This window comes from Aotus nancymaae, unplaced genomic scaffold, assembly GCF_030222135.1.
Source record: "Aotus nancymaae isolate 86718 unplaced genomic scaffold, 86718_ANA_hifiasm-v0.15.2.pri h1tg000041l, whole genome shotgun sequence".
NCBI lineage: Eukaryota > Metazoa > Chordata > Mammalia > Primates > Aotidae > Aotus > Aotus nancymaae.
This window is the reverse complement of record NW_026988455.1, coordinates 18,389,817-18,416,988: the sequence shown is the minus strand read 5'-3', so window position 1 is coordinate 18,416,988 and position 27,172 is coordinate 18,389,817. Positions and strand designations below refer to the sequence as shown.

The 27,172-nt window shown below is 44.7% G+C and overlaps 1 protein-coding gene and 1 long non-coding RNA gene across 2 annotated transcripts in view; one reads left to right on the top strand and one right to left on the bottom strand.

The window, feature by feature from the left end:
• The window catches only part of HSD17B3 (hydroxysteroid 17-beta dehydrogenase 3), a 68,328-nt gene extending 50,640 nt beyond the window's left edge, over positions 1–17,688 (top strand). The window contains exons 5-11 of the mRNA XM_064361269.1: positions 937–1,004; positions 2,300–2,335; positions 5,711–5,745; positions 6,863–6,944; positions 8,743–8,808; positions 12,148–12,297; positions 17,425–17,688. Of these exons, the coding sequence (XP_064217339.1) occupies positions 937–1,004; positions 2,300–2,335; positions 5,711–5,745; positions 6,863–6,944; positions 8,743–8,808; positions 12,148–12,297; positions 17,425–17,535 (548 nt within the window). The 3' untranslated portion in view covers positions 17,536–17,688. The remainder of the gene's footprint in view (positions 1–936; positions 1,005–2,299; positions 2,336–5,710; positions 5,746–6,862; positions 6,945–8,742; positions 8,809–12,147; positions 12,298–17,424) is intronic.
• A 137-nt stretch (positions 17,689–17,825) lies between these two features.
• Positions 17,826–20,328, bottom strand: LOC135268625 (uncharacterized). Its single transcript, XR_010336922.1, has 3 exons — positions 20,242–20,328; positions 19,901–20,093; positions 17,826–18,163 (listed from the first exon to the last, which is right to left on the bottom strand). It is a non-coding gene; the product is annotated as an uncharacterized LOC135268625 (long non-coding RNA).
• Positions 20,329–27,172: the final 6,844 nt, after the last annotated feature.

Here is a 27,172-nt window from a genome sequence, read left to right as displayed (position 1 = left end):
TTATTCAGAAAACAATATATTTTTCTGTAATGATTTACAGACAAGGTATTTTATGGCCACATGCACAGTGCAGTGTGTATAGTATATATAGAAGAAAATAAAATTTGATTTCTAAACCTTCTGCTGAATTTAAAAAATAATTACATTTGGGCCGGACGCGGTGGCTCACGCCTGTAATCCCAGCACTTTGGGAGGCCGAGACGGGTGGATCATGAGGTCAAGAGATCGAGACCATGCTGGTCAACATGGTGAAACCCCGTCTCTACTAAAAATACAAAAATTAGCTGGGCATGGTGGCGCATGCCTGTAATCCCAGCTACTCAGGAGGCTGAGGCAGGAGAATTGCCCGAACCCAGGAGGCGGAGGTTGCGGTGAGCCGAGATCGTGCCATTGCACTCCAGCCTGGGTAACAAGAGCGAAACTCCGTCTCAAAAAAAAAAATAATAATAATCATAATCATAATTACATTTGTATATATAAAAGTATAAAGCATATCGTTGCAGAAAAATTGGAAAGAACAGACAGGCTGATAAAATAAATATGAATCTCTTAAAATCCCAGTACTCCGAGATAGCATTTTGGTGCATATTTTTCTAATCCCACACGCATACATATTTTCAAAACTGGAATTATACATTTGTGCGGTTTTGTCATATATGTTTTAAAAACTTACATCACGCATGCTCTCCCACGCCTTTAAAATTGTAAGCAGCCAGAGTTGTTAATGACTACACACACGCATTCCAACATATGACAAACTCATGATTCATTGAAGGTGTCTCTATTGATGGACTAGATTTTCCCTCCAGTTTCCTCACTGTTATCAAATCATGCTGCGATGAACAACCTTACATGTAAATCTTTTTGTACATGTTTCTTTGGGAAAATCTCCCACCTGCTCTTCTGACATATTTTTGTTTTGCTTCTTCCTGCCAGTCAACAATGTTGGAATGCTTCCAAACCTTCTCCCAAGCCATTTCCTGAATGCACCGGATGAAATCCAGGTAGACTTGTGCTCTCCTGTGTATGGATTCCTCTTACCCAGGTTCTGGGTCCCTTTGCTGGGTAATCACTCAGGCCTGGGAAGGAGTGATGGAAGCATGCATCTGGCCGAAACCCTTTACTGTATGTATTGAGGCCCCCTTTACTCTTCACCTTAGCACTTGATCCACAGTCAAGGGTACAACTTTTCGCGATATCTCTAGGATACAGACATCTTCCTCCTCTGCACATCAGACTTACCTGTCCATTTTCCCGTTCTTTTGGGACTCTGCACTCTGCTTTATAAGGGGTAATTCTGCCTAACAGATTTGCAGCTGTGAATATATATGGGAGAAGGCCAGCGCTTTGGCTTTCTCTGTCTCCCCAGGTGATAAGATTTGTTCAACTTTCAGTGTAAGGGAAACACATGATACAAACTGTATGGCTAGAGGATCGTAAGTTCAGTAAGCTTGGCTCAGACCCTTGTTGTTGGTCATGAGTGCGTTTTTAACGCATTTAACGGTTCTCGAAGGCACTATTTTTGACCCTTCCTCAGGCCCTGACCTTTGGAGTCACAGGGCTGCACCAGTCTGAACGGGCTCTCAAGCTTCCACTTCCCACTTCTGCAGGGATCCTGCGGTCCTGTGTAAGCCCTGCGTCCGCTGCATTGGGTTATAATGCCAGACTGCTTGGATGTTGCTGCACATCCTCGCCACACTCCTCTCTGGACGACACACCTCCCGCTTGGTCTCTCTCTTTCACACTCTGTTTCTGGCACAGGTCTGCGTCTCTCCATTAAGCACGTTCCGGGGTTGTTCCTCCGCCTGTGTATGTCTGTATTCGTGTTGGTGTCTGTGTCTGTCCTCTTTTCCTCTCTCTTTTTCTTGGGTGATTCTAGTAGTTTCTTTACCTGCCCTCCATAGCCCAGAAACTCTACCTTGTATTATACAACCATTTGCCTTTCTGTTCGCCTAGACTCACACATGCCAACCACTCTTCCTCCAGCTGGAAACGGAATAGCTCCCTCTGAAAAAGCATATTGATATTCCTCCAGGAATATAGTTCCAAGTTTTCCAGGAAACTTAATTGACATCTAGTTGAGATTACATAGGTGCAGAATCGCAGAACGGGTGTCAGTTTTTTCCCGATGCTAGTGCGTGCTTGCTGGAGGTCGCTTACGAGCCTGATTTGCAGGGTGAGTGACGGAACTGCTCAGCCATGCACTTTTGCCCACTTCACGGTTCTTTAGCACCTACTACTTTCCAGGAGAATTTCTCTAATCATCCAGCTGATTTGTGGTTATGATCATTTATTACAGAGCCTCATCCATTGTAACATCACCTCCGTAGTCAAGGTATGTGATCAATATGTGTGCGAGATGCATTAAAATGTAGTTTTTGAAATTTGGTAACTCAGGAGAACTGTGCTGGTCTGCTATAGAAACAGGATTCTTTGAAATTGAACCGGACTTAGTTGAGAGGCCATGTCACGGTCTTTTGTCTTGAACTATTTTTCTTTTTTCTTTTTTTTGAGACAGAGTCTTGCTCTGTCACCAGGCTGGAGTGCAGTGGCGCAATCTCAGCTCACTGCAACCTCCGCCTTCTAGGTTCAAGCGATTCTTCCGCCTCAGCCTCCCGAGTAGCTGGGACCACAGGTGCGTGCCACGATGCCCGGCTAATTTTTTTGTATTTTTAGTAGAGACGGGGTTTCACCATGTTGGCCAGGATGGTCTCAATCTCTTGACCTCCCAAAGTGCTGGGATTACAGGTGTGAGCCACTGCGACTGGCCTTGAACTATTTTTCATCTAAAAACTACAGTAATGGATTTGACTCTCCCTTGGATCTGAATCCTATTTCTGCATTCAGTTTTGTCATCCATCAGAACATAGTAGGCTTGATGATGCTGAAACGTATTCAGGATTCCAGTGCAACTTTAAAAAGAATTAGTATTTTATGCTTTGTAGACAGAGGAAAGCTCACTCTGGAAAACTAATGGAGGATGTGGGTTGGATTTTCTGGACTTGTGTTGTTCAATAAATATTTGTTGAATCAAAGCTCAAGTTCATCTGTGTTCTGGTCCCAGCACAGCTACTAATTAGTTGGACAGCACTGGACAAGTTACATAGCCCCCTTGAACTTGAGGTTCTGCATTTGCTATTAAAAGGCTGTGGATCGGCCTGGCATGGTGGCTCACACCCATAATCCTAGCACTTTGAGAGGCTGAGGTGGGTGGATCATCTGAGGTCAGGAGTTCAAGACTAGCCTGACCAACATGGTGAAACCGCATCTCTACTAAAAAGTACAAAAATTAGCTGGGCATGGTAGTGGGTGTCTGTAATCCCAGCTACTCAGGAGGCGGAGGCAGGATAATTGCTTGAACCTGGGAGGTAAAAGTTGCAGTGAGCCGAGATCATGCCTTTACACTCCAGCCTGAGTGACAGAGCAAGACTCTGTCTCAAAAAAAAATTTTAAAAACAGGCTGTGGATCAAGAGATGTCTTAGGCACCATTCATCACTCAGGTTTTTTGATGAGGGTCATCTGCACAAACATTTATAGCGTAACCTCCTGAAAGCAATCCTATATAGACAATTTAGAGAAAGATGCTGTTTAAGAACGGACACAGCCTGCAGCTGCATGACTTGGTGAGTAGATGACGATTTTGTGTGAGTGACGTGTTTCCCCTCCTCTGGGGATAGAGCCCTCTTCCTCTATTAAGGCACATGGCTTATGAGTGAGCCATGAGCTTCCCACCCTCGCAAACCTCACAGTTGGGCACCTTACTCAGTACACAACATTCACAGCTGTATGTGGCAGCCTGGGTGACCACTCTGGAAGGCCAGTGGGACTGCAGTGATGAGTCAGGTCTGATCCCTGATTTCAAGGAGTTGGGACCCTGGTTGGAGCGTAGCAGAAGGCTCAGTTTCACCTATCTGAACAATGTGGACTGCCGGTAGAGGAGGAAGGATTCCCAAAGAAAGCCAGGCTGCTATTAACATAAGGAGGGGAAACGGATGCAGAGTAGACAAATTTTTTTCAGGTGGATAAGCTGGGTTGACAACAACTTTTTGGTTGTTCTTTCTGTGAGCATGCTGGTATTTTATAGTTTTCTGCTCAGCTGCTATTGGGTCCACACATCTTTTTATGCTTAGCAATCGGTGGCTTTTTAGAGCTCCCCAGCTGATGTAATTATGAGTTTTAGATGTCTAACTGTCATCCGCAGCCTTACCACTAAAGTCTTCCACGTGATTTTACACACTGACCTTTCAGTCTGGGGCTGTTTGATCACAGGCATTTCCCAAATGTACTTGACAACCCTCTGACTCCTTTAGCAGAGAAATGCTTTGATTTGTTAAAAAATTATATATTGATAGACACTAAGTTCTCTAAGTAACAAAGAAAATAAATTGAAGTTTAGCTTCTAAGCATAGCATGCCCAATTAACCACGCTGGTTAGAAGCATGACTAGCGAAGCCGCACCATTTCAAAGGAGCCATCTGGAGACAGTAGAGTTCTCTAGTGGGCCAGGGATGGGAGAATATGCATTTGAAGGCAAAGGGAAGGTGGAATAAGAAACTAAATACTGAAAGCTTTAAGACAAGGACCCCAAGATTCAATGTTGTCTCTCTGATTGGGCTCATTCAGCCAACAGGGCTAGTGAGTTCATTTGGGAGGCTTTGAGGCAATGTGGGTGCTGGCTGACAAGGCTCACATAACATCCCTATGAAGTCAGTCACGGAGAGGGGGCTGACACCATCTCACCCTTCAGCCTCCCTCTTCCTCAAAATCCAGTGTTCCAGAGGCAGCCCAGTGGTTCTAGAGAGCTCCACTCCCTCCACTGTCCTGGCCCCTCAGCAGCGAAGCCTTTCCCTGGAGGCTCTGAGACAGGCTGGGGCCCGGCTGGGAGCCGGCGCCCGGGAGGAGCTGCTGCAGGGCCCCTGGACAGCACAGAAATGGGCGTCCTGTGCAGTTCCCAGGTGGCTTGATGTCTCTGCCCCTCTCCTTTCACTTGGGTCCCTTGTCTCAAACCTGCTGCAGTCAGGACCTGCTCCAGGCCTGTCAGGCCTGATTCCGGTCAATTATACCACAGAGAACATTCCAGTCCATGGGGATTGCTTCTTGTAATTTTGAAACAAAGTTTTTTTAGGCTCCCAAAGTATCAGGGGTCTGTAGGCTGGGAGGGAGAGGGGCTTCTCAAGGCTCTTGTAATTTCAATACACAGGAGTGGCCACGCGATTTGTTCACATTGCTATTTCACAGCCTAGCTGCGGGCTGCTTACGCGGCTGCTGTTGGATTGAAGAGGTGTCCTTCTCTCTACAGAGTCTTATTAGGTTTCCCCATATTTCCCCAGTTCCAACTCATGGCCAGTCTACTTTTGCCTGTGATGTAGAATGAAGAGTATCATGGGAACCTCAGTGTTGATCCTACAACCATAAGTCAATTCCCCCATTTTTTCACTGCCCTCATTTTTCAGGAAGACGTTAGCTTTAGGGGGAAGAAACCAGAGGCCCCGGAGAAGCCTGTCGTTTGTCCGGGTTGGCTCTTGTGGGTGCCAGCCAGACTCTGATGTGGCCAGAGTGACCTCCAATGAGTGCCAGCAATTTTCAAGGCCGTCCGAGAAGACGAGGCTCTTTCCCAGCTTCTTCCCGTGCTCCCTTCCCGTTTCCACCTCGCCCCCTTGCACTGCTCCTTAGTTCCTTGTTGGGCTTACCGTTGGTTTTCTCTTGTAGATGACACAGCTCATTCTGAAACATATGGAATCAAGGTAAGATCTTCTTCAAAAAAGTGTGCCACACACGGCCTCCCTGCCCTGGCGGTCAGCTAACTCAGGGACTGGGGCACAGAGCTATCTGGCTGTGCTTTAATAAATGATAGCAGCTATGATGAAAGCACACGGTGATTATGGGAAAAAAACATAACATTCTGGGCCAGCCAGCTCTGCAGATAGGCTCATGTGAAGGTCAAATGTAACACATATCAGAGGCAGGAAGAGAACATCAGTTTCAGCACACATTGAATTAAAGAAAAATGAACTAATGTTGAGTATAAAAGAAAACTTCAGAAGTTGGCCTGAGATAAGACGGTCTATTTGTTAGGAATTTCAGCTTTTGTCAGAAAGAATACTCCCATTTAGTGTGAAAATCGCCGCTCTGTCAGCTACTCCACTTATTCCAAATTTATGTCACCCTATTCCAATGCCCATTTGGGAGGTGGTTTTTCTCAGGTGGTGTTCATTAAAAGCAAGTGCTTGATAGTGTTATCCTCCCTGGAGGAAGAAGGGGCTTGACCTTGTATTCTAATTTTCAGTTTCTCGTCCCCTGCCCCTCCGTTCAATCTGTCTAATTGGGAAGGATTAAGGATATTGAATTTCAAAAGGACAGGTAAGGCTCCTGGAGACTTGCATATAGAATTTCTACCCAAGACAATGTTCCACCATGTGACATCTGTCCTGCTGTGGGTCCGTGAGTCCAAAGGGACCAGCAGCTCATATGGTTACATTTAGGGAAGGAGTTTTCACTCCCTTTAAATCCTGAGCTGAGCTGGTTATCAGTATTTTGGTGGAGAGACCTCAATTGTAGCAGAGCCTCTGTTTCCAGGAGCAAGCACCTCACATCATGTGATGTCACATGACTGCCAGGTAGCGTCTCCCGCGTGGTGCCTTCCAGGGGAAGGCAGGGGAAGTTCAGACATCACTGTGGGGTGCCCTCTAGGGGAAGGTAGGGGAAGTTCACTCGCCATTCCTAGAAGCAGAACACCTCGCACTTGCCTAAGCCTAGCAAGAGCAGAGTCCGTCAGTGTTCACAGGCGCCCCTTTGTTTTCTTTGTACTCAAGGTCGGGCAGGGCAGCAAAGCCATGGGAACTTTCCTTTTTTGCCTTTCAGGCGGAAAGGTCTCATTCTGAACATTTCTTCTGGCGTAGCCCTGTTTCCTTGGCCTCTCTACTCCATGTACTCCGCTTCCAAGGTGAGTGATACCACGTCTTCCAAGTCTCTTCCTTCTTCCTCTTATGTCTCCCAGTTGGCAATTTCCTTTGGAACATCTGGCAAGTTGCTGGAAATGTTTGCCTGGAGATGGTCTCATATGTACAGGGCTGAGCTAGTCACCGGGAAGTCCGAGAGCAAATTAGAAGAAAGCACTCACTCTGGGCACATGAAGCCCTGAGTGCACAACTTGGCCAGCCTCTGGGGGTGCCAGCCCCACTCACTTCCTCTGGGAGCCCTTGCTGTCTTCCTGCTGACAAGTGACACTGTAGCTCCCTTCCAGACAGGGAGGTCTAGCCTGGTGTCTTCATGCCCTAGTCATACACAGAGCCTGAGGAGGACGGGGTGCTCTACAAGGGGAGTTAATCCACACAGTGGCCCCAGGGACGTATTTATCCTAAAACAGACATTCCTGCTGAGTGGGGGTCCTCTTCCCAGACCAGGGTATGGAGTGCTAACTCCTATCAAGACGAGCTGGTTTGGCTGGGCGCAGTGGCTCAGGCCTGAAATTCCAGCACTTTGGGAGGCCAAGGCAGGCGGATCACGAGGTCAAGAGATCGAGACCATCCTGGCCAATATAGTGAAACCCTGTCTCTACTAAAATACAAAAATTAGCTGGGTGTGGTGGCGTGCTTGTAGTCTCAGCTACTCTGGAGGCTAAGGCAGGAGAATTGCTTGAAGCTGGGAGACAGAGTTTGCAGTGAGCCAAGATTGCGCCACCGCACTCCAGTCTGGCGACTGGCAAAAGAGAGAGACTCTGTCTCAAAAAAAAAAGAAGACAAGCTGGTTCAGTTTTTCCCTTACTCTCTTTCTGCCCCATTCTCCAGCTTTATTAAGGCATATTTGACAAATAAAAATTGTGTCTACTTACAGTATGCAAGGTGATATTTTGATATATGTATATGTTGCAAAATGATCAAGTTAATCTATGCAGTGGCCCTAGGGATGTATTTATCCCCAAGCAGACATTAACGTATCCATGATCAATCGAATTAACATATCCATGATCAGTCGAATTAACATATCCATGATCAAGCGAATTAACATATCTATGACCAATCGAATTAACATATCCATGATCAAGTGAATTAACATATCCATGATCAATTGAATTAACATATCCATGATCAATCGAATTAACATATCCATGATCAATCGAATTAACATATCTATGACCAATCGAATTAACATATCCATGATCAAGTGAATTAACATATCCATGATCAATTGAATTAACATATCCATGATCAAGCAAATTAACATATCCATGATCAAGTGAATTAACATATCCATGATTAAGCGAATTAACATATTCATGATCAAGTGAATTAACATAATCTTGATCAAGTGAATTAACATATACATGATCAATCGAATTAACATATCCATGATCAAGTGAATTAACATATCCATGATCAAGTGAATTAACACATCCATGATCAATCGAATTAACATATCCATGATCAAGTGAATTAACATATCCATTATCTCACATACTTGCGGGTTTTTTTTTTGTGGTGAGGCCATCTGAGATCTACTCACTTAGCAATTTTCAGGTACACGGTCTCTGATTGTTAGCTTTTGTCACCATGCTGTACAGTAGAGCTCCAGAACATACTCACCCTGTGCAGGTGAAATTTTGTACCCTTTGTATCCACGGCTCCCCACTCTATTTTAAGGTCTAGCAGGTAGTGTCTCTGCATGCCCCTTGAAGTCGGAGGAAGTTGGCTCTGTGAGGGAGCACAGGCGGGGGCCTCAGGTGTTTCTCTTTCTTGCTCCAGGCATTTGTGTGCACATTTTCCAAGGCCCTGCAAGTGGAATATAAAGCAAAAGAAGTCATCATCCAGGTGAGCTGGGCGGCTGTGAGGCTTTGTCGTCATCCAGGTCGGCTGGAAGGCTGTGAGTCCTCAGGAAGTGTTACTCTGGACCTCCTGTGGCTGGGGCTACTGCCTCCTGCAGGTCTGGCTGCGCACGTGTGGCCGGCAGGAAGATGAGCTGGGGATGCCATGTGGGCTTTCAGGACGCTTCAGTCCCACCTGCTGCTGTGGTTTCTGCTGCCCTCCCCCGTGCCCTGGGTGCTGGAGGAGGAAATGCGGGAGGGGAGTGGCTGCTCAGAAGTGCTGTGGACCTTTCTGCTACCTGATGCTTCATCAGAGCAGACATTAGGGTCACTTGTGGCTTTTCCTCTCTGACTCCGGTACAGGACACAGGCTTATGCGGGAGGAGTTACGGAGAAGAAGCAAACGAAGCAAAACAAAACTGGGCACTTGATCAAGTTTGAACGAGGGGAGGGACTAGTCACCAGGGGAGGGGTCCTTCTGTGATGGGCACAGAGGTCCCCACACTCTGGTTCTCGAGCAGGTATGGAGGAGGCGCTCTGCTTCCCTTCCACCTACGTCATGGAGATCACCTGTCCTCACCTAGACAGAGCTGGGCTGCCACTGCCTGCTGCGGGCCGAGCGATGTGATTCCTAAAGGGTCGGTGATTTGTCTGTGCTTGGTTCAGCAACAGTTAGAGTCAGGTAGTTTCTGGAACGTAGAAGAAACAGAGTTCTTCTTTTGTTTTGTTGTTGTTGTGTGGGAAGAAGTTTTACGATACACTATTAGAGATGGAGAAAGGCACACTCAAAATTACATCTTTGAAATTCTTGCTGCACACACTGATTTTCAATTAAAATATCCAGTGAGAGTGTTTTAGGCTGCTGTTCCTATAAACTAACCAGCTACAGGGCAAAGCTTATTAAGTAGGCAGATATGAGTTAATGGTAGGAACTTGGCCAATAATATCATTTCTGAGCCACAGTGAGTGGTTGTAACAGCCATGTCACTGTACCACAGTCCCTTTCTCTGCTGTGCAGAAGCCATCTGACACATTAGAGCGTCCTCCTTCCATGCAGGGCTCTCTGTGCTCCCACTACGAGCTGAAGCTGGGGTTTCCCTTTTGCAATGCTGCAACCCTGCCCAGGCTAGGTTTGCTGCAGTAAAAAATAACCCCCAATATCTCAGTGGCTTAAAATAGCAAAGTCCTATTTTGCATTCACGTGAAACATCCACTGTGGATTCACAGAAGACGTTGGCTCACTGTGGTGACACAGGGCCCAGGCTGATGGAGCAGCTGACGCGCCAGAGGAAAGGGAGTGGGAATCTTTAGTGGGCCTTGCTTTGACAATGAACTAAATGCTTTGGTCCAGAGATGATACATGTCGCCTCTGTTCGTAAATCATAGGCCAGATCTGGTTGTGTGGTCTCACGTAGCCACAGGGGTTCAGGAAGTGCAATTCTATCATGCATGTGTCTGGAAGAAGGAGGAACCAGCAATCCTTGTCAATTTCTAAAGCCGAATGATCATCACGGCCACCTGCTTCCTAGCCATGTGACCCTCAGCAGCCTCTGATCTTGATCCTTGAGGGGCACAGCTGCTGAGGTAGTGGGTACTATGGAGCAGCAGGAGGAGGTGCGGGTGGAGGAATGGTGTCCCTTGTCCCTTCTCTGATGCAGAGGCCTTGGAGGTGCTCTTCTAGCAAGGAGGAGAAAGTGAAAAGACTATGATCTTTTGAAAACCAATTGACCTCTCCAAATGCACAGATAGTTGGTGCTCAGTAAATATTTGCTGAATGAATGAGGAAGTATGAACTGTGGAGTTGGGTTTGAATTTCATCCCAGCTCTGCCGCTTATCCTCTGAGTCATCCTGGTCAGCTTGTTTAAACTCTGTGAGCCTGTTTTCCCATCCATAAAAATGGGCTTATAATTCCTGCTTGTATCTCTGGGTTATAGTAAAGACATAATGAAGAAATAGGTACATATGTTTAAACATTATTTATTGAGCCCCTATTTTGTACATACAGGTGTTTTGTCAACCCCAAATTGCTGAAGAATGAAAATACTTATTATTACTTCCCTATTTGGAAACTGTGGTTGAGAAAGCACAGTCCTTATATTTCTCAAAGAGTAATGCTTTGAGATCCTTGGAAGAAAAGTGTCATACAGATTAATCATGCTTTAATTTCCATAGGAACCTGCTCATTTGGATTAACTGACTCATAATTGGGTTCAATTATGAAACAATGTAATTTCAAAAGTGATGTGAAGAAAAACAAAACCAAGAAAACTTTTGTGGATTTTTTTTTACTTTTTGTTTTTTCTTTTTTTTTTTTGAGATGGGGTTTCACTCTGATGTAGCCCAGGCTGGAATGCGATGGCACTATCTTGGCTCGCTGCAACCTCTGCCTTCCAGGTTCATTTGTTCCTCCTGCCTCAGCCTCCTGAGTAGCTAGGGCTACAGACACGTGACCCCGTGCCTGGCTGATTTTTGTATGTTTAGTGGAGATGGGGTTTCGTCTTGTTGCTCAGGCTGGTCTCGAACTCCTGGGCTCAAGCAGTTGTCCCACTTTGGCCTCCCAAAGTGCTGGGATTACAGGCATGAGTCACCGTGCTGGCCTTTTTTCTTTCTAAAGATGCCAAAGCCTTTGTTCTGGGAATAAGGTAATAAAACCCCATATGACGAATCCCGTGCCAGGCCACAATGTGGTTAGACCACAGGTGGAAACATGGTGTTGGGTGTTTAGGGCACGATGTGAGATCGTTTTTCTCACCACAACAGGAAAAGGTTATGAGGTATGTGCCACTCTTGGTTCCTAACTGAAGTGTGAAAGTGGGAATCCAAAGTGCTTTAAGTTGCTCCAACTTTGGTTATAGGTATCAGAAACAAACTTCTGAGATAGAGTTGCCAGATTAAATACAGGACCTCCAGTTCAATTTCAATTTCAGCTGCCTATGAATAGTTTTCAGTATGAGTATGTCCCATGCAATACTTGAGACATGATTGTGCTGAAGTGTTTTTCATTGTTTGTCTGAACTTCAGATTTAACTGGACATCCTGTATTTTTATTTGCTGTCTTGCAACTCGGTTCTGAGAGAGAGAACCGAGTTCTTCCCTGTCACACTGTGCGCTGGGCAGGGCATTTGGGCCGCCCGATGTTGGCTGGCTAAGTCCTCATCTTGAGAAACCAAATTTCTGATTCCCAGCTCTGTGCTGGTACTGTGCTTTTTTTCCACTGAAGATCTTAAAACTTTGCCCAGGAGGAGAAAGTGTGGGGAAATGGTGAGATGATGACTCGAGTGTTAATTTCTCAGAGTCTTCTGGGATGGATTGATCCTGTGCTGTGATCTCTGTTTCCTGTTGTAGGTGCTGACCCCATATGCTGTCTCCACTGCAATGACAAAGTATCTAAATACCAATATGATAACCAAGACTGCTGATGAGTTTGTCAAAGAGTCACTGAATTATGTCACAATTGGAGGTGAAACCTGTGGCTGCCTTGCCCATGAACTCTTGGTAATTGATAACTTCTTTTCTTGAAGCCAGCGAGAGAGGACACTCGGGTGGCTCTGGTAGGGCTAGGCTAGCTCTTCCTTGCTGCTGGAACACTCATCGGTGTGTTAGGTATGCTCCCAGCTGTAATACAGCCAGGGACAAAGGAATATGGGGCAAGGCGGGGAGAAGCCGGAGCTTGGGAGCTCAGCCTCCTGGCAGCCCCAGAGTTGGCAGGTTTAATGGGACCTCAACTGCTTCCCTCATCCCCTCAGAAAGTAAGGTGGCTCCCAGCAGCTCTTAGGCAGGGAAGACTGAGATATATGGTGCTTCCACACGGGGGCTGCTGTCTTCTCTGATCCTCTGTTCCAGTCAATGTTTGGCTATCAGTCCTCCGGGGAAAAAAACAAAACAAACAGAAACCACTTTGACCTGTGGCATTTGACTTCCATGGTATAAATATTCCCAGCATGGCTGACTTTAAGCCACTGACATGGCGCTTTGCACACAAGTTGAGGAGTGCATGGTGCACAGCGGGCTCTTTTTTTATTTTTTATTTTTAAGTTATGGGATACGTGTGCAGAATGTGCTGGTTTGTTACATAGGTATACATGTGCCATGGTGGCTTGCTGCTCCTATCAACCTGTCATCTAGGTTTTAAGCCCCGCATGCATTAGGTATTTGTCCTAATGCTCTTCCTCCCTTGCCTCCCAACCCCACAACAGGCCCAGGTGTGTGATGCTCCCATCCCGGTGTCCATGTGCTCTTATTGTTCAACTCCCACTTATGAGAGTTCTCTGTTCCTGTGTTAGCTTGCTGAGAATGATCACAGCAGGTTCTTATGAGTGAGTATGAGCCAGCTCCAGCACGCCACAGATCCAACATATGGCACAAGAGGCTCTTACCACTCCTGGGCTGCTTTTAAAAACAAACACAAACGTGAAACAAAGGTAGACTTGAGTATCACTCACTAATACTGAAACAAACACAACATCGGTGTAGCTCTGACTCCAGTCCCGCTGAAGAAAGGGAGATGGTGTTTCCTCACTTACCCGTCATCTGCAGCGTCCTCCTCTGCCTCATTGCCTTTTCTACTGTGGGAATTGGATCTCTCTCTCTCTCTCTCTCTCTCTCTCTCTCTCTCATGGATGCTGGAAGGATTCATGGCTTCATGAGCTAAAGTCTCCCAAAGCATTCCTTTACCTGCTGGGACTTAAAGAAGACTCTGGCAAGAGACATTGAACTTTCTCACATGATTCCTTGCTATTTTTACTGTAGAACCTCAACAATGTGCAGAATCACCTGCGTAACTCACACTACAAAGCAGACATACAGAGAGAATATAAGGTCTTTATTTTTTGTACTGCTGATCTGGTCTTCTTCGAGATTACCACTCGCTGTGGGAAAATTCACTGAGTGTCCAAAGCATCCAAACTGAGTTTGATCTCATCATCTCCACTGGGCATTAGGAAATGTGCTGCAGTCTGTTATTTGGGGAGAAGTGTTCTGCCTTCCCTGCAGCCTGCCTTCTTCCTGGCGCTCTCACTAGGTGGCGGTGGCAGAGGATGCCCTGTGATCCATGCCAGTCCTTCCATGTGTGGGCTGCTGTCCTGGGTGGCTGCTTACCTTGCTGAAGTTTATGTCTATGGGGGATGGGGGAGATGAATCTTTCTGTCCTTTTGACTTGGCCAGTGGATGCCCCAGCAAGGCCTCCCCAGCTACTGAGGGCAGCAGACTGCTGTCTTCTGCCACAGCCCTCTCCAGCTACAGGCCCACAGTCCCTCTACAGCTTTGGTCCACAGAGACCTCTGGCTCCAATCTCTGCATCAGCACTGATGTGGACCTTAGGAAAGCTGGGAAAACCAAATCTCAGCACCTATCTCACTATGCTGAGACAATTTCCTGTGGTTGCACCCCAGAGGAGTGGGGGCAACGGCCCCTCCTTTGCCCCAGTGCCACCCTTAGGAATCACACTTCTCCACCTTCATGCCCCAGGCCTTATCCTTCAGCCCCCAGCCTAGGCCCAGAGCTCACATCCAACAGAGGACACTTCTGACCAGGACTTTCTCTTTCTCCCACTTCTCACCATCTCTGGGGAAGAAAAACTACAGATTTTTTTTTTTTTTGAGATAGAGTCTCACTGTCGCCCAGGCTGGAGTGCAGTGGTGCAGTCTCGGCTCACTGCAGCCCCCGCCTCCCAGGTTCCAGCGAGTCTCCTGCCTCAGCCTACCGAGTAGCTGGGATTACAGGTGCGCACAGCTATGCCTGGCTAATTTTTGTATTTTTAGTAGAGACAGGGTTTCACCATGTTGGCTAGGCTGGTCTCCAACTCTTGACCTCAGGTGATCTGCCTGCCCTGACCTCCCAAAGTGCTGGTATTTCAGGCATGAGTCACCACGCCTGGCCAAAATTACAGATTTTGGTGTCACAGCTTAGCCCTCTCCAGTGGGGATGGCATCCCTTCCACCTTCAGGAAGACGCTGTGACTTTAGTCCTCCAGGGTGCTGATGGCTTAAACGGAACTCGTCAGCATCTGAAGAATGTTTCCTTGTAGTAAAATAAACATTTTATTTTTATAAAAATAGAATAAAATTTTATTTTATCTTGACACAGGGTCAAAGTTGAATATTTTATTTAATTTTGACATAACCAGGTTGCCCAGGACAGAGTGCAGTGCAGGGTCGCAACTCACTGCAGCCTCTTTCAAGTCCTGGGCTCAAGGGATCCTCCCACCTCAACCTCCGCAGTAGCTGGGACTATAGGCACATGCCGCTACATCCAGCCAATTTTAAAAAATTTTTTTGTAGGGGACTGGGCTCGCTTTGTTGCCCAGACTGGTCTTGAACTCCTGGGCTCAAGCGATACTCCCACCTTGGCCTTCCAAAGTACTAGGATTACAGGCGTGAGCCACCGTGCCTGGCCTGAATATTTTCTTGACCTTTCTCTTTTAATTTCTTAGATAACAGATTCTAATTTCTTCAGGCAAACAGTTGCCAAGAACAGACCAGGAAAAGGAGTTTCTGTGCCTGGCAAAGCAGGAGAGAAGATAAATGAAAACACATTAATCATTAATGCCAATTTTGAGTTTGCCAGGATTTAGAAAGATCATTGTATCTAAAGATAGAGGCAATCATGTACAAGCAAGTGGTAAATAAGCGACCCTTTTATTACCAAGAGGCCAGGCCAAGCCAGCACGCTCTCCAGCCACCGGGAGGATGGGGCTGGGACCGAGGCGGGAATGGAGCCCTTACCTGCGGAGACCCTGTCAAGCTTGGAGTCTTCAGGCATGTCGCCTCGCTTAGTCGTTCTAATAATCTTGTGAGGTAGGTCTTAGAGTCGCCCTTTTACAACAGAGGGAAAAAAGCTTAGAGCTGCAACAGCTCGCCCACAGCCACCCAGCTGGTAATGGTGAAGCTAGAATTTAAATCCACTTTTGTCTGGGGCCACAGCCTTTTCTGGCTCCTACATGGCCGTTCTAGGCTGGTAGAGGGTTGACAAAGATGGAGATGGAAGAGGGACGCTTTTAGGGCTTTTTCAAGGGGGCTAGAATTCTGATTTACTTATTTTCTTGATGGCTGATCTCACTCTGCCAACATTTAGTTCAAGACAGAGCTACTGAAAGGGCTTGATTTTGCTGTGAGATAAGAAAGCTCAGAGAGAAAAATGAAGTTCCTAGGAAGAAGTTGTGTTGATTCAGTGACGTGGCTAGTGCGAGGAGAGGTCAGCTTTGGTTCCCAGAAACTGTCATTTGTCCCCTGTCTTTGCGTATCTCGGAGGAGTGCAGAGATCTGAGGATCTGAGCTGGCTGACAAAATATGAATAGCTCCCCAAAACGCTCAAGTTTTCCTGTGGTTGGAATCCCGTTGTTGTGTAGAGAGTAGGTGGATTGAGGTGTGTTGGATTCATCAGGTCATGCTGTGAACAAAATGATTGCTTCTGGGGTCCCGCACCTCTCTTGCAGCACACAGCTGTGATTTGGTGGCAAGGAACCTTTCAAGGCCTGCACCTACAGCCTGAAATGCATCGAACTGAAGGCTTCCCCCTCTCTTAAAAGCAAGTGCTCATGCTGATAATCCATACCTTTCTGTGACTGACTTCCATTCATCCAGGCTTCACGTATTTGCTTAACACCCACTATGCTTTGGAGTTGTGCCAAATGATGGGAAGATTTCTGATTCGCTCCTAAATCCTCATTTTATTTATTTATTTATTCGAGACAGACTCTTGCTCTGTCACCCACGCTCGAGTGCAGTGGTGTGATCACAGCTTACTGCAACCTCCGCCTCCTGGGTTCAAGCAATTCTCTTGCCTCAGCCTCCAGAGTAGCTGGGACTACAGGCGTGTGCCACCATGTCTGGCTAATTTTTGTATTTTTAGTAGAGATGGGGTTTCACCATGTTGGCCAGGGTGGTCTTGAACTCCTGACCTCAAGTGATCTGCTCACCTCCCAAAATGCTGAGATTACAGGTTTGAGCCACTGTGCTCAGCCCAGGGTCCTCATTTTAATGGAAGCTTGGTAGAAAGGACTTGAAGACAAGGGGGGGACATACTCACTAAGAGAAAGAGTAAATCAGGGAGGTAGTTAACACAGAGTTCTCTTCATTTAGAATTTCCAGGCCAGGTGCAGTGGCTCACACCTGTAATCCCAGCACTTTGGGAGGCCAAAGCAGGAGGATCACTTAAGTCCAGGAGTTTGAGAACAGACTGGGCAACATAGTAAGACTTTGTCTCTGGAAAAAAAAAAAAAAAAAGAAAAAATTAGCCAGGCATAATGGCACACTCTTGTGGTCCCAGCTACTCAGGAGGCTGAGACGGGAGGATCCCTTGAGCCCAGGAGGTCGAGGCCGCAGTAAGTCATGATCGTGCCACTGCACTCCAGCCTGGGTGACAGAGCAAGACCCTGCCTCAAAGAAAAAAAAATTCCTTAGGGCTGATCTTACTAGGTTGTCCAAAAGCGTTTAAAGGGACTGCCTCCTTTGATGTCTGAGAAAACCCTGTGTGCTGAGAAAGTGGCACAAGACCCTTAAACTTTATCAATTACATACAAGGTTCTGGGGCCGTACGTTAGTAGTCAGAAAAAAATACTTCTAAAGACCACAGATGCACTCATTCTTCCTTCCCCCACAACACTGACGCTTCTCTCTGTTTAAGGCGGGCTTTCTGAGCCTGATCCCGGCCTGGGCCTTCTACAGCGGTGCCTTCCAAAGGCTGCTCCTGACACGCTACGTGGCGTACCTGAAGCTCAACACCAGGGTCCAGTAGCCAGGCAGCGTGGGGTCCAGCACAGCCTTTCCCTCACCAGTCCCGCGCTGCTGAAGAGGACCAGAGGAGCAGACCAGCACTTCAACCTAGTCCCCTGAGGATGGAGGGGCTGGGGTCACAGAGGCATATAATACACAGTTTTTTGCCACCTTACTTGAGTGTGAAGATCTTTGGGAAACCTGTGGTGTCAATCTGTGCTGTCGTTCTGAAGCGCTCACCTGTTCTCAAATGGGGTTCCTCAAAGGCCCCAGGAAATTGGTGTGAACCAAAAAGTATCTGAGGCAGGTCTCAATCATTTAGAAGTTTATTTTGCCAATGTTAAGGATGTGCACCTGGGAGGCAGGTTTGTACCTTTCTCCAAATATAATTTCGAAGGCTTCAATATTTAAAGGGAGAATACTTGGGAAAGAGGAAGAAACTGTGAGAGGTACGGGTCGATAGGAGACAAGTGGTTGCATTTCTTTGCGTCTTTGATCAACCTTTCACCAGATACACAATTTACACTTGGGAGGGGGTAGAGGAATAGTCACTTATGCCTAGTCTAGCTCAGTGAATCTGCAGTGAAGCTGATATGCATTTGTCTCAGGTGAGCAGAGGGTGACTTTGAGTTCTGTCCTTTGTCCCACTCCTGTGAAGATAAGTGATCAACGTACATTGTCAGGGTAAAATTCAACAGAACCATTTTAGGGTAAAGATCTTGGGACCCACAAGGAATTTCCTAGTGGGCAAATTGCGAGGGCGGTCTGTAGCTTTTTTTTTCTTTGTAGTCATCTTATTTAGGAGTAGAATGGGAGGCAGGTTTGCCTGACGCAGTTCCCAGCTTGACTTGTCCGTTTGGCTTAGTGGTTTGGGAGTCCCAAGATTTATTTACCTTTCACATTGGACAGAGGAAGATGTCAGGTGACAGTTACATCAGGCCAGTATCTGGTAAATTCCTGACCCATATCAATGAATGCAACACCAGCTTTACCTATTTTACTTATATTTGGGGTTCTATGTAAGACTGTTGGTAAAAACAAAAACATAGGACAGGATACTCAAAATATTAAAAAAAAAAAATCCTTGCTCAAATGCAAAAGCTGGTAACTAGAAATGAGGTCTCTGTAGGTCACCAACTTTTGGGGTGCTGGGGACACATGGCGTCATGTGTCCAGCCCTAGGCCTTGAATGATCTGAAGGACTGCATCCTTACATGTCTGGAGATTGAGGGAGTTGTTGGCTGGGACCCCAGCTGGAGGTGTCACATGAAGCCCCTATGCATGGCCTCTCTGAGTGGCTGCATGGTCTTCCTCGAAGTGTGGTGGCTGCCTTCCAAGAACGAGCATCCCAAAGAAAACTAGGAGGAAGCTGTACCGTCCTGTGTGACTTAACACTGGAAGTCGTGTGGCATTGTGCCCAAGCCCTCCCGGATTCAATGGGAGAAGCTGCAAACCCTGCCCTGGGAAGAGTACCAGATGGAATGGTGAATATCATCACGCCCATCGTTAGAATGCATGTTCTCCATTCATTAATCTTAGTACGTGTTTGTCCTAGCATCTACCCATTATGATGAATGACTTTGCATTCATCCTTTCCATTGGCACTGGAGTGACTTACAAAAGTGTAGACATTGTGTTTCTAGAACATTTCAATCAAACCCTGGTGAATTGGCCTTTGAGGAACAAATTCTACAACCAGCACCTTAGGTGAGAACAGAGACACGCTTCAGCTTAAATGGCCTGGGGCAGATTTTGAGAGATAAGTTTTAGATGTATGATATAGGGGTTTTCTAGTGTATGAATCCTAGGTTGATTTGCACGGTTGTCCAACAAACTTCTTGAGGGTCCCTAAAGTAAGACAGAATTTCTTAACAGTAAAGGCCCCAAGATGTTGAACTGACTTCTTAGGAAATGAGGGCAGAAAAACAGCATATTTTAAGATCTTTATCATCATTACCATTAGTAGCAGATAATAGCTATCATTCGTTGAACACTAATCATAGTCAGGGACTATGTAAGGCCTTACAACAAGAAGTGGATACTTTTATTATCGCCTTCATTTTGCAGATGAGGAAACCGAGGCACAGGAGACGTAACTATGTGTGTAGGTTCACTTGGCCAGTGAGTGGCAGAGCTGGCGTTTCTCACACACTTTGTCTGAAGCACAGCAGTAGAACCCTGCGTCTGGGCTAAGTTTATTTAATCGAAATTAATGGCAAGGGGTGAGCACCGTGCCCTCAACTCTGTATTTTTCACTCTCACATGTCGTGGAGGCAACAGGAGGGGAGGCAGGCCCACATGTCTGGATTTCAACACTGACCGCGTTCCAAATTTACTATCCTCTGGGAATCATTTAGGAACAGGGAGGCCTGCCAAGTTTCACTGACCTTTTGTTTCTGCGGAAGAGCACTGGACTCTTGTTTCTCGCCTGATTCTCTTCTCTTTGGAGGGCTTGGGACTCCAGGGGCCAGCATCAGAAGCCGGACGTTTTGATAGACGCGTTCCCTCTGCGTTCCTGCAGCCTTCCATCTGTGCTGCCTCCCAGGAAGCCGAAGGCCACAGCGTCCCTTTCGGATGGCACTGGGAGCAGGAAAATGAGGTGATTATGGGAGAAGCACTGGCAGCTGTCGCTGGGCGGCTCCCTGGGGTGTCGTCCATTTCTTGCTCTTGCTCTTGTGGATGGGAACCAGAGCACCCCACTTCAAAGACTCTGTAAGCCAGGGCTTACCAGCGAAAGCTGAAGACCTGCCCAGGGCCAATTTTAATCAGTTTCTTGTGCTTCTCACGCCAAAAGAGGGGATGGTCCCCGCTGTAGTTCACCCGCTGTGCTGCGGGCTCGGCGGGGCCTGACTCTCTACCGCCCTCTAATGTTCTGGGAGAGGAGCTGCTGGGTCCTTCCCACCTAATCGGGCAGAAATGTTACAACAGAGGCCAATCTGGGGAAAGAAATCTCGATTTTTTTTGAGCTGCTTTGTGTGGGGTGTGTATGTGTGTGTGTGCACGCGCACATGCGTGTGTGTAAGAGGAAGGGTCGTTTAAGAAAAAAAGAAAAGGAGGCGAGAGGAGGAAAGGACCCGTTGAGTTTCACAGGCTCTGGAAGGTGACTGAGGAAGCACCGAGCCACTTAGCCTCCCTGGGCTCTGATGACCTCATCAGTAAAATTAGAGGTGTATACATGACCTACCCTTTTCCATTCAGCTCTATAGATGATAGTCTGTACATCTCCAGCAAGCTGTGGAAATAAACTGCCTTTTAAAAATCTTTAAAAAAACAATTTTCCTAATTAGATATACAGTGTAGAAAATATAAAAACTACAGAAAAAAGAGCAGAAGATAAAAAATCACCATCATCCTACTATCCAGAATGAACCACTCTTCGCTGATTGTGAATTTCCTTTTATAATTTTTATGTGTGTGTGTGTGCTTGTGAGTCTAAGCGTAGATTTTATATTCTGCTTTTTCTCTTAAGAGTAAAACCTATTTCTTCGTGTTAGTAGCTATTCCAAAGACGATTTTTAATGGTTGCTTAATATTTGTTCATAGTACTGAACATAATTTATTTTACCATCCCTTTTTAATGTACATTCAGGTGTTTTCTGATTTTAAACATTTTATAGGCTGGGCACAGTGGCTCACACCTGTAATCCCACCACTTTGGGAGGCCAAGGCAGGATAATTGCTTGAGCCCGGGAGTTTGAGACCAGCCTAAGGCATAGGGAGACCCCTTCCCTACAAAAACTAAAAAAGTTAGCTAGGTGTGGTGGTGCACTCCTGTGGTTCCAGCTACTTGGAAGGCTCAGGCGAGAGGATCTCTTGAGCCCAGGAGATGGAGGCTGCATAAGCTGAGATCGTGTCACTCCAGCCTGGACAACAGGGTGAGACCCTGTCTCAAAGAACAAACAAACAAACCACAAAACCTTATAACAACATCCATCCTTGTGTGTGCATGTTCCTGTTGTGATGTTTCAACTTCTTTTTCCGCTTTAATTCACAAATTATATGATTCACCCTTTTAAAGCGTACAATTCAGTTGCTTTTAGTATAGTCACAGAGCTGTGTAACCATAATCACAATCAACTTTAGAACAATTCTAGACTATTTTCATCACCCACAGGCAAACACAATACCCATTAGCAATCACTCCCCATGCCACACCTGAACCTCCCAGCCTTAGGCAACCATTGATGTATTTTAGCTCTCCACTGACTTGCCTATTCTGGACTTTTATTTTATTATTCATTTATTTTTTGAGACAGAGTCTCGCTCCGTCACCCAGGCTGGAGTGTAGTGGTGCAATCTCAGCTCACTGCCACCTCCGCCTCCCTGGTTTGAGGGATTCTCCTTCCTCCACCTCCCGAGTAATCAGGATTATAGGAGTGCATTACCATGCCTGGCCAGTTTTTTTTTTTTTTGGTATTTTTAGTAGAGACAGGGTTTCACCATGTTGGCCAGGCTGGTCTTGAGCCCCTGACCTCAGGTGGTCTGCCTGCCTCAGCCTCCCCAGGTGCTGGAATTACAGCCACCAGGCCTGGCCCTATTCTGGACTTCCAGCGTAACTGGAATATAACACGTGGCTTTCTGTCTTTGGCTTCTCCCACTTAACACCTTGTTTTCAAGATTCATCTGTTGTAGCACGTATTAGCACTTCAGTCTTTTTTTATTGCTGAATAATTTTTTATTGACTGAATGGACCACGTTTTATTTATTAGTTCATCAGTTGATGGACATTTAAATTGTTTCCACTTTTTGGCTGCTGTGAAGAATGCTGCTATGAATATTTATGTACAAGTTTTTGTGCAGATATGCTTTCATTTCTCTTGGTTATTTACCTCGGAGTAGAATTGCCGGGTCAAGTGGTCACTCTATGTTTAACCTTTTCAGGAAATGCCTCACTTTTCCAGAGTGGCTGAACCATTTTACTTTACCACTGGCAGAGGGTGAGGGTTCCATTTTCTCTATACCCTCACCAGCACTTGTTGTTTTTCTGTCTTTTGGGTGAGAGCTATACTAGTGGGTATATGAAATGGTGTCTCATTCTGGTTTTCATTTTCATTTCCCTGACACTGAATGATTTGAGCATCTTTCAGGGGCTTATTGGCCATTTGTCTATATTCTTTGGAGATATATATACTCAGAGGCTTCATTCATTTTCAAAAATGAGGTTGTTCATCTTTGAATTATTGCTGAGTGTGCATTACCGATTATTTCTTCAGAGTAGGATTCCTGGATAAAAAGTCTAAATATACACATATATAAAATATATAAAAATATATACAATACACACACACACACACACACACACACATATATGTAGAGAGAGAGAAAGAGAGAGACAGAGTCTCACTGTTGCCGCCCGAGCTGAAGTGCAATGGCATGATCTCAGCTCACTGCAACCTCTACCTCCTGGGGTTCCAGCAATTATCCTGCCTCAGCCTCCTGAGTAGCTGAGATTACAGGTGCCCGCCTCCATGCCTGGCTAATTTTTGTATTTCTAATAGCGATGGGGTTTCACCATGTTGGCCAGGCTGATCTCAAACTCCTGACTTCAGATAATCCTCCTGCTTCCCAAAGAGTTAATCAGTTCATCAGAAAAGTTGGTTAAAACTGAGAATCACAGGCAATAACACATTCCTTAAACATTTTACCTTAAACAATTACTGTGGAAAATTCTAGACATACACAAAATAATCAGCATAGTATAATGTGTCCCATGTACTCATCACCCGGCTTCAGCAATTATCACCATTCTGCCATTCTTGTTTCATTTCTAACTCCATCTTTTCCCCATCCCCCATTGGAGCTTTTAAATTCTGCTTTTTAGGTAAAATGTATGTACATTCAAATAGGCAAATCTTAGCTGTACAGTTTTGGCAAATGGACACAGAAGTGTGACTTGATTATCCTGGAAAGTTTCTAGAGTTCTCCCATTATAGATTAGTTTTGCCTGTACTGGACTTTTATGTAAATGAATTCGTATGGGGTGGGCTCTTTTGGGTCTGGCTTCTTTTATTCGGTGTCATGTCGGTGAAATTTACCCATGTTGTTGCATTTGCTCCTTTTTATTGTTGAGTATTACTTCAGTAGGAATAGGTCACAATCTGTTTATCTAGTCTCCTTCTGAAGGACGTTTGGTTCTCCAGCTTGGGTTTTCATGAATAATGCTGCTGTGAACGTTTTTGCTTAAGTATTTTTGTGGACATATGTTTTCATTTCTCTTAGGTTTATACCCAGCAGTGGATTTACTGGGTCAAAGGATTGGTGTATTAAACATTTTATTTTAACTTAAAACATACAAAAGTATATTCCTTTGCCAATCTTTAGATGTAGGGCCAAGTCCTTCCTTTAAATGTGGGGCCACCGATTGGAATTGCAGCTTGTCCTTCCTACATAAATCACACTCATCTAATACATCAACTGTAATATGTAGCTTTGATTTCCTTAAAGTGGAATGAGAACTTAATGACATTTGAAAGAGGTCTGAATGCAGAATCCTTTTGGATTTTCAAAATCCCCCAACAATCTTTTATAGATACCTTATTGATACCTACAATAATCACTTTTATTGATTTTTTTCCTTGTTGACTTTCATAATAATAGTAACCCTCTTTTCATGCCAAGGCTTTATTTGCTTATTTTTTTAATTCAATTATGTAATTATCAAGTAAATACAGCTTACATTGACAGATTTGGAAACAACACGTGTCTCTTCATAAACAGACAACTCAACCGGGAGGAAGAAATCAAGGTGAGCATGACAGAGAGCAGCTTCATACTTGGTAGTAGATGTTAGTAAGCATGTTCAGTGATTTGCAGTCAATATGTTTTGCAATGGGAACAAAGAAAACCACTTTGTTCTGGTCACTATTGTTGGGTAATAAATTGATTCCGAAATTTTGCAGCTTAAAGCAATTATTTTATTAGGCTTATGAATTCGGCAGGTTATGAATTTGGATAGAGAATGGTGGAAAAGACTTGTATCTGCTTCAAGACGTGGAACCTCAATTGGGAAGGCTAGGTGGATGGGAGTGACAATGGCTGGGGACTGGAATCATCTGGATGTCTCTTTATTCACACATCTTGCAATTGATGTGAACTATTGGCTGGGGCCTCAGTTGAGGCTCTCAACTGAAGCCCTTCCAGGTGATTGCAACATAGGTATCTTCTTACATGACAACTCAGGGCTTCAACAGTGAATGTCTCATTAAATTTGTAGAAACTACAGTGTTGTCTTTTTTGACTTAGTGCACAGTTATTTTTGTTAGTTACAAATAGATGATAATAAATATATTTTCATAAGCTTTCTTTTTTTGCCATCCATGTATATTCTTTGATGAAGTGTCTGTTCAAGTCTTTTGACCATTTTTAAACTGGATTTTTAATTTTCTTCGCATAGAGTTTAGAGAATTCTCTATGTATTCTGGATGATGCAAGTCCTTTATCAGATATGATTTTGAAACTTTTTTTCCATCTGTGACTTTTCCCTTCATGCTCTTATTGGGGTCTTGAGAGCAAATGTTTTTAATTTGATGAAATCCAATTGGTCAATATTTTTATGGATTATATGTTTGGTGTCATATCTACAAATTCTGTGCCTAACCCTAGGTCACAAACAATTTCTCATATGTCCTGTGTTTTCCTCTACAAGTCTTCTTTTTGTTGTTGTCGTTTGTGTTTAGAGACAGGGCCTCACTCTGTCATCCGGGCTGGAGTGCAGTGGCATGATCATAGGTCACTACAGACTTGAGCTCCTTGGCTAAGACAATCCTCCCACCTCAGCCTCTCAAGTAGCTGGGACTACAGGCATGTGCAACTGTGACTGGCTAATTAAAAATTTTTTTTCTTTTGTAGAGACAGGGTCTTACCATATTGCCCAGGCTGGTTTCAGACTCTGGTCTCAAGCAATTCTCCTGCTTCAGCCTCCCAAAGTGCTGGGATTAAAGACATGTATTGCTGAGCGTGGTCTTCTGTAAGTGTTTTAAAGTGTTATGTTTTACACATAGATATATGATCCATTTTTAGTTGCTTTTTGAGTAATACGTGAAGTTCAGGTTGAAGTTCATGTCCAAGTATTCAAACATCATTTGTTGAAATGACTATCTCTTTCTTATTGAGTTGTTATTGCATCGTTGTCAAAAATCAGTTGGCCATCCTGTGTGGGTCTATTTCAGAACTCTCTATTTTGTCATTGATTTATGTCTCTATGACTTTGTCAATAACACGTTATCTTAATTACCATAGTTACGAGAAGTCTTAAAATCAGGTAACACAATTCCTCCAACTTTATTATTTTTAAAAACAGTTTTAGTGATTTGGTTACTTTGCTTTTTCATCTGAATTTTATACTTAGTTTGTCCATATCTGTAAAAAACCCACTAGGATTTTAATAGAAATTATGTTAAACCTGTAAATCAATTTGAGGATTGACATCTTTACTATATTGACACCTTTCCTATGTTGAGTCTTAGAAATCCATGAACATGGTATGCCTCTGCATTTCTTTAGATCTTAATTGGGTTTTTAAAGGTTTTGTAGTTTTTAGCATACAGTTCCTGTACATGTGTTTTGTTAGATATATACTTAAGTCTATCTTCTGTCCTTCCTTCCTTTCTTTTCCCATCAATGATAAACAGCATTGTGTTTTGCATTTTAGTTTCCAATTGTCCACTAATAGTTCATAGAAATGTGTTCATTTTTTCATGCTGACCTTGTTTCTTGTGGCTTTGCTAAATCCATTTATTAGTTCTAAAAGGTTTTTTTGGAATTTTTAATGTAGACAGTTATGTCATCTGAAAATAAGGAAAGGCCCGGCTACCCCTTTCTAATCTGCATACTTTTTTTTCTTGCTTTACTGCACTGGCTAGGACTTCCAGTACTATGTTGAGTAGGAATGGTGAAAACAGAAATTCTTGCCTAGTTCCCAATCTTAGGGGAAAGCATTCAGCCTTTACCATTAAGTATAATGGTGGCTACAGGTACTTAACATCACTTTTAATGACTGTATAATACTCTGAAATATTTAGTCAATGTTCTTTGGGGAATTTAGGTTGTTACCTATTTTTTGCTATTATGAGCAATGTATCAATAAGTGGTTATACAGAAAAATCTTTATGCACATCATAATTACACACTCTCCAAACGCTCACAATCTCTGTTTTCCTCTTTTCACCAAGGATGCAGGATCTCAACCAAGGCCTGTGGTCCTCTGGTTTCCATCCCTTATCACCTGTAACTATCTCCTCTCCTTTCCTCATCATCAGTTTCCCTCCAACTCCTGGTTCATTTGCCTGAGCACCCAAACAAGCTCTAGATATACTATTAAACAAATAATTCTTCCTTGTTTTCCACATCATCTTGCAGCTGCTGCCTCCTCTCTGTTTCCCTTCATGAAACTTCTTGAGTTTTTCTTTGTCATAGCCTCTACTTCCTCATTTCACATTCTCTCCTCAACCCACTCTAATTAGCCTTTGTTCCCACCTCTCCGTGGATAATCTGCTTGTCAATGTCAGCAATGACCCTTATGTTGCCAGTCCAGTGGTCACTTCTTGGTTCTCATTTTAGTTGTCACTGACTCTTCTTGGAACACTTTCTTCATGTGACTTCATGACATCACACTCTAATTTCCTCGTAACTCACTGGCTGCTCCAGAACACATCTACTAG